The 14703-nt window shown below is 39.7% G+C and overlaps 1 protein-coding gene and 1 long non-coding RNA gene across 2 annotated transcripts; one reads left to right on the forward strand and one right to left on the reverse strand.

The window, feature by feature from the left end:
* Positions 1-8084: 8084 nt before the first annotated feature.
* Positions 8085-9202, forward strand: LOC116721766 (uncharacterized). The gene is made up of 2 exons (XR_004339682.1): positions 8085-8528; positions 8658-9202. It is a non-coding gene; the product is annotated as an uncharacterized LOC116721766 (long non-coding RNA).
* glula (glutamate-ammonia ligase (glutamine synthase) a) lies at positions 8933-12071 on the reverse strand. The gene is made up of 7 exons (XM_032565703.1): positions 11907-12071; positions 11107-11294; positions 10840-11001; positions 10525-10671; positions 10315-10442; positions 10028-10227; positions 8933-9938 (listed from the first exon to the last, which is right to left on the reverse strand). Exons 2-7 carry the CDS (start codon positions 11270-11272, stop codon positions 9626-9628), a joined length of 1116 nt encoding a protein of 371 aa, XP_032421594.1. The 5' UTR covers positions 11273-11294; positions 11907-12071; the 3' UTR covers positions 8933-9625.
* Between the last annotated feature and the right edge of the window lie 2632 nt (positions 12072-14703).

The following is a 14703-nucleotide window of genomic DNA, read 5'->3' on the forward strand; positions in this document are numbered from 1 at the left end:
CTGTGAGCTTGAGGAGTTGCCTGTTCACCATAACAAACAGCAGAGCTTGTCCAGGTTGTTTGCTTTACAGTCTTGAGTCCACTTTCAATATCCGCTTTCCTTGCGTTGTGTTTGCACGGGGAGGCAGAGCAGTGGCCGAAATTAATTTTAGTCTCTGAAATGTTTTTTGTCACTTAACAAAAAGTTGAGAATACTTGTGAGATACAATTATTATATCACCGTGCATTTTTTAACCTTTAGCAAGCAACATGATTTTGTACATTTTAATAAAGTTAAGTAAATAACCTAACACAACATAGCCCTGCAGCAAACAGAATTTGATCACCAGTAGTCAAAACATCTTATATTCTCACACACCTTTTAAACTTCATGTGTGCCACTAGAAACCTGTAACTCAAATACACTGCCTGGTCAAAAAAAAAGTCGCCTCCTGGATTTAACTAAGCAAATAGGTACAAGCCTCCTATTGGATAAGTACTGCATAGGCGATTATCTTTCAGCTGGCAACAAGTTATTTAACCCCAGCTGATGCAACGAGTAACTCCTCATTTCTTAAACAACCATGGCAAAAGACACATCCTGTGGTCGTGGAAAAGACGTTAGTCTGTTTAAGAAGGGTCAAATCATTGGCATGCATCAAGCAGAGAAAACATCTAAGGAGATTGCAGAAACTACTAGAATTGGGTTAAGAACTGTCCAACGCATCATTAAAAACTGGAAGGATGGTGGGGAACCATCGTCTTCCAGGAAGAAATGTGGTCGGAAAAAAATCCTGAATGATCGTGATCGGCGATTACTTAAACGTTTGGTCAAATCAAATCGAAGAAAAACAACAGCAGAACTCAGGAGTATGTGTAATTGTGAACGCAAAAGCATTTCCACACGCACAATGCGAAGGGAACTCAAGGGGTTGGGATTGAACAGCTGTGTAGCCGTAAGAAAACCTCTAATCAGTAAGGCTAACCAGAAAAAAAGGCTTCACTTTGCTAGGGAGCATAAAGATTGGACTCTGGAGGAATGGAAGAGGGTCATGTGGTCTGATGAGTCCAGATTTACCCTGTTCCAGAGTGATGGGAGCATCAGGGTAAGAAGAGAGGCAGGTGAAGTGATGCACCCATCATGCCTAGTGCCTACTGTACAAGCCTGTGGGGGCAGTGCTATGATCTGGGGTTGCTGCAGTTGGTCAGGTCTAGGTTCAGCAACATTGTGTGCCCAAAGAATGAGGTCAGCTGACTACCTGAATATACTGAATGACCAGGTTATTCCATCAATGGATTTTGTCTTCCCAAATGGAACAGGCATATTCCAAGATGACAATGCCAGGATTCATCGGGCTCACATTGTGAAAGAGTGGTTCAGGGAGCATGAGACATCTTTTTCACACATGGATTGGCCACCACAGAGTCCAGACCTTAACCCCATTGAGAATCTTTGGGATGTGCTGGAGAAGGCTTTGCGCAGTGGTCAGACTCTCCCATCATCAATACAAGATCTTGGTGAAAGATTAATGCAACACTGGATGGAAATAAATCTTGTGACACTGCAGAAGCTTATTGAAACAATGCCACAGCGAATGCGGGCTGTAATCAAAGCTAAAGGCAGTCCAACAAAATATTAGAGAGTGTGACCATTTTTTGGTGGCGACTTTTTTTTTGGCCAGGCAGTGTATAACAGCAGTCACTCTATTACTACATTTCTTAATCTCATTCAATACTATGAAAATGCTTTGGCCATCTGAGTCTGCTGGATGCTTTAACTCATGGCACTAACCAGTGATCTGGACACTTGGGGAAAGCCACAGGGCTTAAGAATTTAATTCCCACATGGTCAACCAAGCTTCAAATAAATGCAAGAAAAGTTAATGACCTTGTGACCAAACGGAAGAGTAAAGTACCCTGTCATGACACAGGACAACAATGTAAATGTCATCTGATTGATCTCAGTATACAAGTAGTTATTCAGAATAGGAGGGGATCAACAAGAGACACATATGTTAAGCGCATGAAAGGACTTAGTGTTTGACAAAATGTGTTGTATTCTCAAGCTTAGACTTACTTAACATGTTTTTCAGTATGTTGTGGCAATATGGAAAAAAAGTGTGGTAGTTCTGCTAAGAGAAAGACAAGTATTATAAAGAGGTGAGTACAGGAGGATTTGGAAAAAGAAATGGAAGTGTAGGGCTGTACACTTTACTGTACAGTTATAACTGTTATGTTCACAGCCTCTGCAGAGGACGGCGATATGTCGAGATAATGTAGGCTGGGAGAGCTTTGATGAAAAGGGCTTTTAGGGCTTCCGTACTTCGGACCTCAATGTCTATTGAGTAGTGCTTTACTGTAACCTACAATTTCAACTGTAATATGATGCAAGATATTGGTAATAAAAGGGCAGTGAGGCTACGTTGATATCTTTATTGTATCAATAAAAATTTTATCTACCATGTTGAAAGTATATAGTAAGTTTTAAAATATGCAAATGTCAGAGGTCACTACGATACCCGCTCCAATTGATTGAATTATAGAATCCTGCCTTTTGGCCTCAACGGCAAGCTTGAAACTGAAGAGGCAGGTAAGAGACTTAGTGTTAATTTCAATAGATTGTGTATTGAACATCCTTGTGCAAATGTAATAACAGTGTTAGCAGTGTTGGCAGTCTGAGTTCAGTATTAGAGTTTTAAGGATGAAACTTTTGCTCAGAACCTTGCTGTGCTATGAAATTCTATGAAACATCTGTAGAAGTGTTCGCTGTTTTTATAATAAGTACACGACGAAGGACAGAAAAGAGAAGTTTTCAAATACTTTAATTGTTCATTACTGTGCTTATGTAATGCATTAAGTCAGTATGTTTTTCTTTCTCTTAGTAGGCCAGTACTTTTTTCTCCATGTAATATTTATTACTTGATTGCTTTTATTATTTGCACGGCAGTAGATAGCGACTGACAGGATCTGACTCCAGGAAGCAAACAAGGAAAGGCCCTAGCAAATAGCAAGTTAGCCAAGGACATTTGGTGTCAGGAGGAAATTTTTTATGGTTTTAAGAAAAAGCTTGCTTTTTAGTAATCTTTATGAGACTTTTACAGATCATAGAAGGAGAAGATTGTTCAGCTAGGAGCCCAGAAAATGATCCCACTTGACTGGTGCAAAATTCAAAGTCAGCTGTCTGGTGTGTAACTCTGTCTCATGACATAGATGAGTTAATGTCTCTGGAGATTTTATAGTTAACTTTTACCACCACATCAGCTGTTATAACTCTTTACCTCCACAAACATACATGCACAAACAAGCATTCTCACGCACACGCCCCCACACAAGCACATATTGTAGGTTTTTCTATCTTCACAGGGACCTAACATGGACTTCTATTCCTGTTTCATTCATTTCTACAGCCTAACTCTGATCCTACTCTAAACCTAACGCTAACCAGTAAATGCTTAATCTTAAATCTGGCCTAAACTCAATTCACTTGATGGTCCTGAACCTTCTCCCTTTCCCCATAACAGCACCTTTTCTTATGGGAGTGGGCCCAATAAGGAACAGTCCTTCCTTACAACATTGTATTTGTTGGAAAAATGGTCCTTACACTGTAGCAAATAGAAGGCCACACTTACGCACACGCACACACACACACACGCTCCTCTGTCCAGTTTTTTATTAGCTTTTTAAGGTGTATGACCGGGTCATTTCATGAAGTCTGACTCCTTTTTACAACCAAAGTCACATCATCTGCCTTACTGTCTCGTGCAGCCATTAAAGCACCAAACCCATGACTCCACTCTAGGATTCTATATAACTTGTGCAATTCTGGTTTTACTTTGAGAGCAGGCTGGTTTTTTATATTAAATAATATGATATAGCTTAACTTATGAAGTTTGGGACATTTACAAAGTGTTTAGAATGGCACAGAATAGTCATCACATTTGGAGTTGTCTAGGTTTTTTTGTTTGTTTCTTTGTCACCATATAACATTTCCTTACCCATCATATTTATTCAAAGACATTTCACGAGACTATAAATAACTCTAGAAATAACACTGAATAAACACAATTTGGACTGTGTAAAATGTACGACTTCTACAAGAGATCACAAGCAATCTTGTCCTGTTGTCCTAGAATATATCAGTAAAAGTTTAATGAAAAGATGCTCAAATCAGAGCTTTTGTCTTATTTCCAATATGCAGCTTATCAACATTTGGACCTTCAGATACCTTTCTTTTTTCTTTCAGATCTGGACTTTGATTGACAAATCAAAATACTTTGATCTAAAATATTCTGCTGTAGCTCTGTCTATTAGCTTAGGCTCGTTTCCCCACTGGAAGATGAGCTTCCACTTCACTCTCACGTCATTTATAGCCTCAAATTGGCTTTGTTCTGGGATTTCCCTGTATTTATCTTCATCCGTCTACCAATTAACTTTGACCAGCTTCCCTGTTCTTGCAAAACAAAAAAGTGTCCATAGCATCATGCTTCCAAAACCATGTGTCATGGTGTGTCCAGATGTACATTGCTTCAATATTTTTATTTTTTCACATTAAAATTGGTTGCTCTGGATTTCAATTAAGAGGTATCAGAGTAAACCAGTATTATCATGTTTGGGTTTTTTTTTTTTTGCTATTTTTTCTTCTTTTTTTTTTTACATGTGAATAATTTTTTTTTCCACTTCACAACTATGCACTACTTGTTTAGTGAAGGTGTCTTTTATGAAATGGAAAATTCACTACCCCCCAGACCCAAGTCCAGTTTCTTGGTAATTTTCCATTTCAAAAATCCTTTGTGGTGTGAATTGAAGGGACAACCCCTGCAGATGAACCAGCAGGATTTCGTCGGGGGAGGGGAGGACGACTTGTGGAAGCACTGGCATCTGGCCATTCACGCTATTCAAGTCCTGAGAGCACAAACTGTGGTGGAGCTGGAAAGAAGGGTTTGTGACTGGAACAATTAATGAACAGAGAATGTCAAAGGTCCTCAAGGTTAATTTCAGATTCCATGGACGACGGATAATTTGTTTTAGTAACAAAGGAAAACAAAAGCACAAAAATGCGTGGTTGGCTGATTGCATTATTCAAAGGTTATTCAAGTGTAAGGAGTTTAAATTCGGCCCTGCAGTCCAAGCGGGTCATTGAAAACTGTGCCAGAACATGTAGTCAACACCTTTTAATTTTTTTATCCTTTAAATACAGTAGATTTCCTTCTTCTCTTTACTTCTGTTTCACCTTATTTACTAAAAAATAACATGTCTATGACCCCCTTGTCTCTACATATCCAGAAACAAAGGCAGACTGTTTCTGAGCTGCAAGCAGTGCGTTCAAAACTGTGTCGCTATGTCATGCAAAACAAAGGACCAATCACAGCCCAGGTAGGGACGAGTGGTTTATCTCTCCCCTTATTTACAGCGTTTATCTTCAGCTCTGTCATGCTTTGCCTCTCAGCCTATCAGGATCCCCGTATCCTACAAGAATCTGTGTGCTTCATATCAGTGACTCTAACAGATTGTATTTCTTAAACAATTTGTTTCTGCTTTTGCAGACAAGTTTTTGTAAGAAATCGCAAGAGCAAGTATGCATAGATTCAGTTTGGGTGAAAATACATTTGAGAATATGTTTTTTTTTGTCAGAGATTCAGCCTAAACATTTGTTTTCCAATTAAATAAATCCAACATTTTCTATTTTATATAAAACAGACTTGAACCCTAATTTAGGTATCTCACCTCCTTCCTGTTTTCTGCTCCGCATCAGGATTCCTCATGCTTTTTATTAAGATGTGAGCCATGAAAAAGCCCCACACTGTATATTTTTGCAAGAAAACAATCTGGAGACAATTTTTTCTTTCAAAGCTGTTCTCCAAATTTCATCACTCCCCCCATTCTCTACAAGTCATGACTTTACTGTGCAGATCTCCTCCTCTGTACGGTGTACTCCAGAGAAGAGCCCATTCTGGTTTGAACCAGTGTGATTTGTTACACAACACAGCAGTTTCAAAGCAGGGACTTTGGTGGACATACACTGGCAAGGATGTTACAACACTTATGTAAAAAGTCTTTATTTAATCACATTTTTGTGCATACAATATTCACTATGTTTCGTCCAAAATTGTTTCATTTATATGCAAGATTTTTAAAAGATTATGGGTATTTGATGCAGCAGTGTGAATAAATGCAAACTAACTTGAATCTTAAAGCTGTACATGACCTAAGGGTGTATTGTGCAGCTCCACTTATTAAACCCCATTTCATGTTTTTCCTCCTTACATAATCTCAATGTTTTTTGTTTTTTTTTTCAACCACGATCCAGCCTGTACATTCCGGTGGTTGTCATAGCAACAGGGCAGCATCCCTCTCCATCCTTTGTCCAGTGTCTCCCCCGTTCGTTTGAGCTTCCCAGGCAGAGAGAGGCTTGGATTCTGCATGCAAATAGAACCCCCTTATTTCGGCTTCAAAAGCGAGGAAGCGGAAAGATTTTACTTGGTGACTGAATGTCAGCGAGCCGCTTTCACAGATCGTCGCAGGGTGGTGATCCCCACATCCTGGGTCGGCGGTTACAGCACCCGAGTTGCAAACAAGGGGAACAGTGCTGCCAACAGAGAGCCAAGAGCAACAGTTTTGAATCTTGAAAAAGAGATGTTATTTGAAAGCTGACATTTCATACTTTCAGGCACACAAAAACATGAGCACAGACGACATGATGGCTTAAGAAAAGTGGACATTGTGTCCCTCTTTTACCCTGTAAGCTTCACTGGGAAAACTGGCCTGACAGTAGCTTGTAGTGGTTAGATTCAAGGTTTGGATTCTGGATCTCACACACCCTGGTCACTTTGCTTTTAACATAAATGGTATTTCTGCCAAGCACACGGAACAACTTCTTTGCATTCAGGCATCTAGATGTAGGTTCTTACCAGGACTATTTAACTGGTAAGAAATATAAAATATCCAGAGTGGCAGTTAGTGGCAGACAAAATGTCTTGATAATATCAGAGATGAATAGGCTGGAGATTGTAGAAACAATAGCTGAAAAAACTTCCTGTCTCAACTGAGTGGAAGTCCATCTCTGAACACACACATTGAACTTTGAAGCAGAAGGGAGACAACACAAGAAAAACACAACAGATGATGCTCCTGTCTGCCTGGTCTGACGAGTCTTTGACGTAAACAACATGAAAACATGGATCCACCCTTCCTTGTGTCAATGGTTCAGGCTGACGGTGGTAACTCAGTAATTTGGAAAAAATTATCTTAACATATTTCCTTAGAACCACTCGGTCATTGTTTGAATGCTTTAGTCATTTTATGACCACAGTGTACCCAACTTCTAATGGTTACGTCCAACAGGACAATGCATGACCTCACAAAGCTCAAATCATCTCAAACTGGTTTCTTGACATGCATTCACAGTGGCCATGCTCACCAAATTTGCATCTGATAGAGCAACTACATCACTGGGACATGGTGAAACGCTGAATATGCATTATGGATGCACAGCTAAAACATTTGAAGCAATTAGGTGATAATATCATGTCAACAAGGACTTAAATAGATAAGACATGTTATAGACACATTTTTAAATATTTACTGCAAAGAATTGAAGGCAAAAGAGTCAAACCTGTAACTAGAAAGATGTGCTCAATAAAGTGATCACCTAGAGTATAATCTTTGTCAGAGTCTACATTTAATTTTGCTGTTTTTTTTCCCTCCATGGGTTAGTTTACAATCTCCACCTTGACATCATCTGTTTTGAACCTGCACTGTAGAACGGCATGTTAGCTTGGAGCTCACTGTAATGCCTGGTTGTTCAGGCACATGTGTGTGCAGATAGTCTGGGAATTCAGCAAAGTCATGTACACAACAGGTGAAGGGTAGAACATGGTTTATGATTTAAAGAACAGCAGCAACAAAAAAAAAGATAGAGAACACTTGTTAGCTTCGGTCCAGCTGTCCAGATCCGTACACAGGATCCAGCCCTTCACTTTGAGATTGGTTAGCTTGTTCCAATGAGAGCCAATCAGTGCACTGACTAACATCTTTATGGTGTGAAGCAGCTGGGATCTAGGTGAAAGGTCTCAGAAACAAACTCAGTGGCCCTTCCCCCTGGAAGGGAGAGCACAGCAGAAATGGACGTTTATGTCTCGTGCAAGTATGGAAAAAAATTGTTCTGAAAGTCCAAAACCAGCTAGCAGATACAAGGACCGAGTACTCCTTGTATCCATTAAGAGTTTGTATCACTTGAAGGTTAGAGTTTGTATCACTCAAAATCCCATGTTAGAAATACAGATATCTGTAATTCTGAAGGTTAAAACCAGATTATTACAGATGGCTCTGACAAAATAAGTCGGAGCCATCACCCATAACAATCAGTGTAAAGGAGTTTAACAGAGAACCGACAGGGAGATTGTCCTCAGGCCATAGCATTGAAAGAGCCTAATAAATATGAGTGCCTCACTATCCAGTTTCCACCCACAGGAGACAGAAGAAAAACAACGGTGAGAACAAAGCTGCCGTTGAGCGGTTGGTTAGAAATATGCCAAGCTGAAACCACAAAATGTTTTGGCATATGAGAAGGTGCAGCCCGTTAAATTTGACTTGTTCCATTTGATTTTGCTGTTCTGTGTTTAGTTTCTTATAAGAACCTGCAAAACGGGATGTTTGAAGGGTTTGGGCAAATTGGAGCAGATACTCTGCAATCTGCAGACCAGCCTGTATCTCTCTAGATGGCTACTTGAAACCAGTTTTCTGTATGTTTGTCATGTCCAACAGTATGGATACTTCACTCAGCTTTGCTAAAAAAAAAAAAACAACTAAAAATAAAGTCTTAATTTTCCAAACCCTCTTCATTTAAAAAAGTGAATCTTGCCTCACTTCACGTTTATGCAATGCATCATTAAATCTTGCCATCGGCATGGCAAATCCAAAATAAAACAATTTAATACAAGACTCAAACACACGTATTTGTGATAAAAATAAATGTTTTAAATGTATCAATAAAAATCACCAGGTTCAGTAAACTTGACATTTTACCAAATCAGGTGCATTACAATATATCGCAGTTAACAAAAGGATAAAACTCCTTGAGGAAACTCTACAAATGGCATTATGGAAAGAGCCACCACTTTATAACAACTCATGTCAGGGACATCTACTAGTCTATACAAGTTGACCAAAATGTGCCAGAATTTGAGGACATCAAACATCATTAAAAAACAGACATTTCATAGAATGAGAACATTAGTAACATTGAGGACTGGATAGTCAGGTCAACACATATCAACAGCACAAGAACTAGTCACATTTATACATTTTACACAAGTTGTCCAGCCTTAGCTGCCCTACTCTGCAATGTCCTTGTGCTTTAGTTTGTTTTAGTCTCAGACAGACAAAGAGGGAATGATATGGCATGGGCTAAGAACAGTGTTACAAAAGCCAATCCCTGTTTCATGACACAAGGAGAGGTATACCCTGACATCACCAGCTCATAACTACCAAGTATCTCATTACCTTGTTTCAAGTTGACCAGCCAACTTTAAATTATTATCATTGCAAGTTAAAAATCATCTTAGTGGGAGAAAAACATAAAAATACAGTACTAGTATATTTTAAAGAAATTTGGGAGGGCGGTAAAAGTCAGTCTGGGAGTTGCGGGTTTAGTAATCCGTCGGTTCCTCGCCCTCTTCACTCAGCAGACAAGTGCGGATCAGAGCTTCGGTCACACCGTATGGATCACAGTTGGCTGACGGGCGTCGGTCTTCAAAGTAGCCCCTCTTCTCCTGGCCGACGCTGCGGGGAATGCGAATGCTGGCACCACGGTTGGCCACGCCTGCGGAGAATTCATGAATGTTTGACGTTTCATGGTGGCCAGTGAGGCGGCGGGCATTGTCAAGACCCCCTTTAGGATCATAGGCACGTATGTGGTACTCGTGACGCTTTCCGAGCTTCTCAATGGACTCTTCAATAGCTCTGGAATCAGAACGGCAACATGAGTGTCAGATATAACAAGCAAATTTACAACTACTCTTAAAAAGATACAAATCGTCTTTGCAACTCACTTTAGTCCGCCGTCTTCCCTCATTTCTTTTGTACTGAAGTTTGTATGGCAACCTGCGCCGTTCCAGTTTCCTGGGATGGGCTTGGGGTCGAACGATGCCACAACACCAAAATCTTCGCAGACACGATGCAAGATGAAGCGCGCCACCCACAGATGATCACCCATGTCAATCCCCTCACATGGTCCAACCTGAAACTCCCACTAGAACACACAAGCAAACAATCATTTCATAACTCGGTGGGAAAAACAAGACAAACATTAAAGCATACATTGGGCTCATATTATTACCTGGGCAGGCATCACTTCTGCATTTGTTCCACAGATGTTGACGCCAGCATACAAACATGCTCTGTAATGAGCCTCTACAATATCTCTGCCATAGGCTTTGTCAGCTCCAACTCCACAGTAATATGGACCTACAAAGATATAAAAAAAAAGTCTTAAAAAATATACAATGTAGCCTTCATGCAGACAGAACTAAGCAGACAACTTGCTCACCTTGTGGTCCAGGAAATCCGTTGGACGGCCAGCCGAAGGGATGTCCATCTGTGCCCAGTATGGTGTACTCCTGCTCCATACCAAACCAGGGATGCTGGTCTCTCACCATCTCCATCACCTTATTACATGTGATGCGAAGGTTGGTTTCTGCAGAAAGGAAATTAGGTTGAGCAAATTATTCAACTTTTACATTCACACAATTCAAACAGCATTTAAAGACTGAGTTACTTAATGTTGGGTCCTCTAAATATAAAAAGATCAACTTTGTACAAGTGATTTTAAATACTTTTGTGATTATTATACAGGCTTACTAACCAGCAGGTTTGCGGTTGTACTTCTGGACTTCACACAGGATCAGCTTGTTGGGATCTTTGCGGAATGGATCGCGAAACATGGCAGCAGGAATCAGATACATGTCGCTGTTGGAGCCTTCTGCCTGGTAGGTACTGGAGCCATCAAAGTTCCACTCAGGGAGATCTGCAAGAAAATGAGAGCAACTATTACACTTTGTCATACCCTGATTGGGGTCACTGGGATCATTGTGTACAGCTACTTGAATAGGTTCATGAGACTGACACTTACCTTCAATACTTTTGGGCTCAAAATCAAGAGTTCTTGTTTTGCACCGGAGCCCCTCTCCTGTTCCATCAACCCAAATGTACATGGCCTGGACTTTATCCCCCTGGGGCAGCTCCATGTACTGCTGCTTGATAGTTTTACTCAAGCTGGCGCTGGCGGACGTGGCCATCTTAACTGATACTATAACACACCTGAGAGTGCGAGGAGGAGAGAGTAAATATGTGAGATGAGCAGAGATGGATCACATGTTGCGTAACTAGCTGGGCTTCGGGGGCGCAAAAGCACAAAAAACAGCACCATTGTTATTTTGGTTTTCTAGAAGGGGAGGTGGGCGCGGGGTTGAAAAACATGTTGAGGATGTGGAAGGGAAAAAAAAAAAAACATTTCCAGTTTTATCCGCCTGGTAAACAAAAGGAGGGGCGATTTTCTCACACAGATGCTGACTAATAAATTTAGGACGGAGACGAGAACAGCGCAAATAAGATAACTTGAGGACAATCCATTTTAACTGATTACTGCTCTGCGTCTTGTTGCTTTCAACATGGTTACTACTGTTGACTGCAAGAGAGCGGCATGATTACATCATTCCCTTTTTGGTTAGAATTAGATACTAATAACTAACAAACAGTGAAAGTCTAAAACACTGAAACGGACCCAATACCTTCTGCTACAGCACAGAAAACAAGTTGAGTAAAAACTACCGAAATAATACGTGTAACAATGAAAAGTCTGCCGCAGTTTTAACTTCCCAGTCTGACTAATTAAACAAAGCTGCCGAATAAGAGAAAAATGTGTAGACATACCTGGAGAAACAAGGAAATTTAAATAAAAACTAAAGGACTGGCAGGTCCAATGTGTGGTTCGATGATGGTTCTTTAGTATCTCTCTCATTCTCCGATACCACCGCTAAAGATCGAGCTACTTTTATAAGAGCAGGAACTGGGACGCCTCACTTCTTTGATTGGTCGACTGGGCGGAGAGAGCGCGGGAGAGGAGGGCACGCCGCTCCATGATTGGTCAGCCTCAAGGCTCCCTAGCAGCACCTGAACTATTATCTCTCATCGGGGAGTGAGCTCCCCTCTTATGAAGAAACTCAATCTAAAGGGATAAACTGAGAACAAAAAGATAAGTGTCTGGTATTCGGTGCTAGGAACGTATCGCTGTGTGGAACAAAATGTCCAACGGCAGATGGACAACTCCTAAAGCGTGGTCCACTTTAGGATTTGATGAATCCAAGGCGACACCGTGTGGCAGATATTAGTATGACAGGGTTTTGCTTTTTTAATTAAAGGTTATATAATGAAAACAATAGAAATGTACAGGTGCAGTTAACTTTTTTAGAACACGAATATGAGAATAAAAAATACACAAGATGAATTAATACATTCCTTTAAAAAGATACTGTCATGTACTTTACTTTATCGTCTTGTATAGAGATGCACTGATTGGTGTTTTCCCTGAATGATACCAGTTTCTGGTTGTATTTGAGGTCTTATTTTGACTTCTTCCGTTTTATTTTTTGCCTACTTAAAATGAAAGACATCCTTTGTAAGTACTTTGATGGTGGTAGTAATTTTGTGTCTTAATTAGAATACATGTTAAACTATGTCCCTCACTTAAGTTTGTATTAAACTCAAAAGAAGCTATTAGAAGTGCATGGTCTTGTATGGTGCATTCATTGACATTCAAAAGGTTTAACCATTCATAAGGTATTTTTCTTACAAGACTTTATGATTTCCTGTGTGTGGAGAGTTTTAATCATTCTGAAATTATTTATAGGTATTTATCTGTGTATAATAACTACAGTAGCTGTTCATATGAAGATACAAACTCTACACAAGGTAAACAAATTTTGTAAACTAATAAGTATTTTCAACACCTATCCCATTACATGGAGAAAATGTTGTTCCTCAAAGTCAACAAACTGCGCTTTTTGGCTGTTTTATACTGTTTCATCAGAGTTAAAGGACATTAAATTTAAATTGCAGACACTGTTCCTTTAAAAACTTCAAATGGAATATGGTCCTATTAGGAATCAAGAAGAAGCAGGTGTTAATGTTGCCATGTACCAGGGTGAGTAAAGAGACTTTACACACATATATTTGGTAAACAGTCAATTCTCATATATTACTTAATTGCTTTAATTTAGTGCTGTTATTGGTTGAGGATTCATGTTGCCCTTCCACTAAAACTTGCTACTTTTTCTTAGCTTACAAATACCCCCATAGATGGCAGGAGTGTGATTGCTGTAAAATAAATGTTTCCTGTAGACCACTGTTTCTAAACCGTGGTCCTCAAGGCACACTGACCTGCATGTTTTAGATGTTTCCCTGCTTCAATAAACCACATTCAGATGAATACAATTCAGCAAAAACCTGTGAATCAGCCATCAATTGAAATCATGTGTGCAGAAGCACGGAAAACAAATTGCTTGACTGGTCAGCTTATCGTACATGATCAAAACCCACAGAACAAAATTTCTGAGTAATCTCACAAGTCAAACTTCTGCAGCAAGGCCATGACTCTGTTTAGTTCAGCTTTTTCTGCAACTGAAAAGATTGAGGTTAAAACTCAAGAAAGAGCAATTTGACTCCCTCCAAACTGGGGATGATTTATAATGGACCATCACTGGTTCTGTGTTTGCTGTGTTTGCTTAACACAGAACCAGACGTTTCTGGTTGACATTTCTGCTTCTTCTCAGTCTGTATCCCTCTGGTTGTACTCTGTCCTGGATTCAAAGTGGGGAATTCATCACACTAATTCCTCTTTTCTATTTACATGAAAGGACATTTACTTATTTTAAACAGCAAATCCTGTCTGTCCCATATGTCATTATTTAATTTAAAAAAAGAGTGTTTTCATCCATGCGCTACTTAAGTCTGAACCCCAATGATCTTTCTGCACATCAGACTTATTGGTGTCTCTCAAAGGGAATTTTACACTTAGCTTTCCTTACAGTGCCACCTGCTGGACTGAGTGATTGAGCAGTGTAGAAGATAAGAACAAATTGCAGAAGTTGTCAAAGTACAACATTAGACGAGTGTTTAAAAATAGCAGTACAGCACCTCTTTAACTTTTTCAATTGTTGGGTTTCTTGTCTAAAATAGAGAAAAATAAGCATATAGGGAGCACAGGTCAGACCTACCACACACTACAGCCTCTTGGCTCTTACTCCTCCACACACTAACTAAATGCAAGGTTAAAATGACATTTCTTACATGTACTTTTAATTTTACACTTGTTCGTCTTATAGCAGTACTTGCAGGTAGTACTACAGGCAATTGCCGTTGTCTCATGTTTGTCCACATAAGTTTCAACAGATGTTTGTTCGAAAATATTTATCATTGCAAAAGAGTCAAGATGAGAATGTGATTCACCTTTTTGATTGTCTTTGTGGCTTAGCTTTGCCTTGTAGTTCTGTGTACCAAACTTTTACCAGATTGATTTGAAATGGTTAACAGTTGACAGCACAATCTCTTGAGTAGCATGCTTGATTTCAAACTCTTCAAATACTGTTTTATAAAATCAAACTCTGCACTTATAGAGTCAAGGTATCATGAGAACAGAACCTGTCTGACAACATGAAGTTGGCTAAAAGAC

The sequence above is a fragment of the Xiphophorus hellerii genome, chromosome 6 (genome assembly GCF_003331165.1).
Source record: "Xiphophorus hellerii strain 12219 chromosome 6, Xiphophorus_hellerii-4.1, whole genome shotgun sequence".
NCBI lineage: Eukaryota > Metazoa > Chordata > Actinopteri > Cyprinodontiformes > Poeciliidae > Xiphophorus > Xiphophorus hellerii.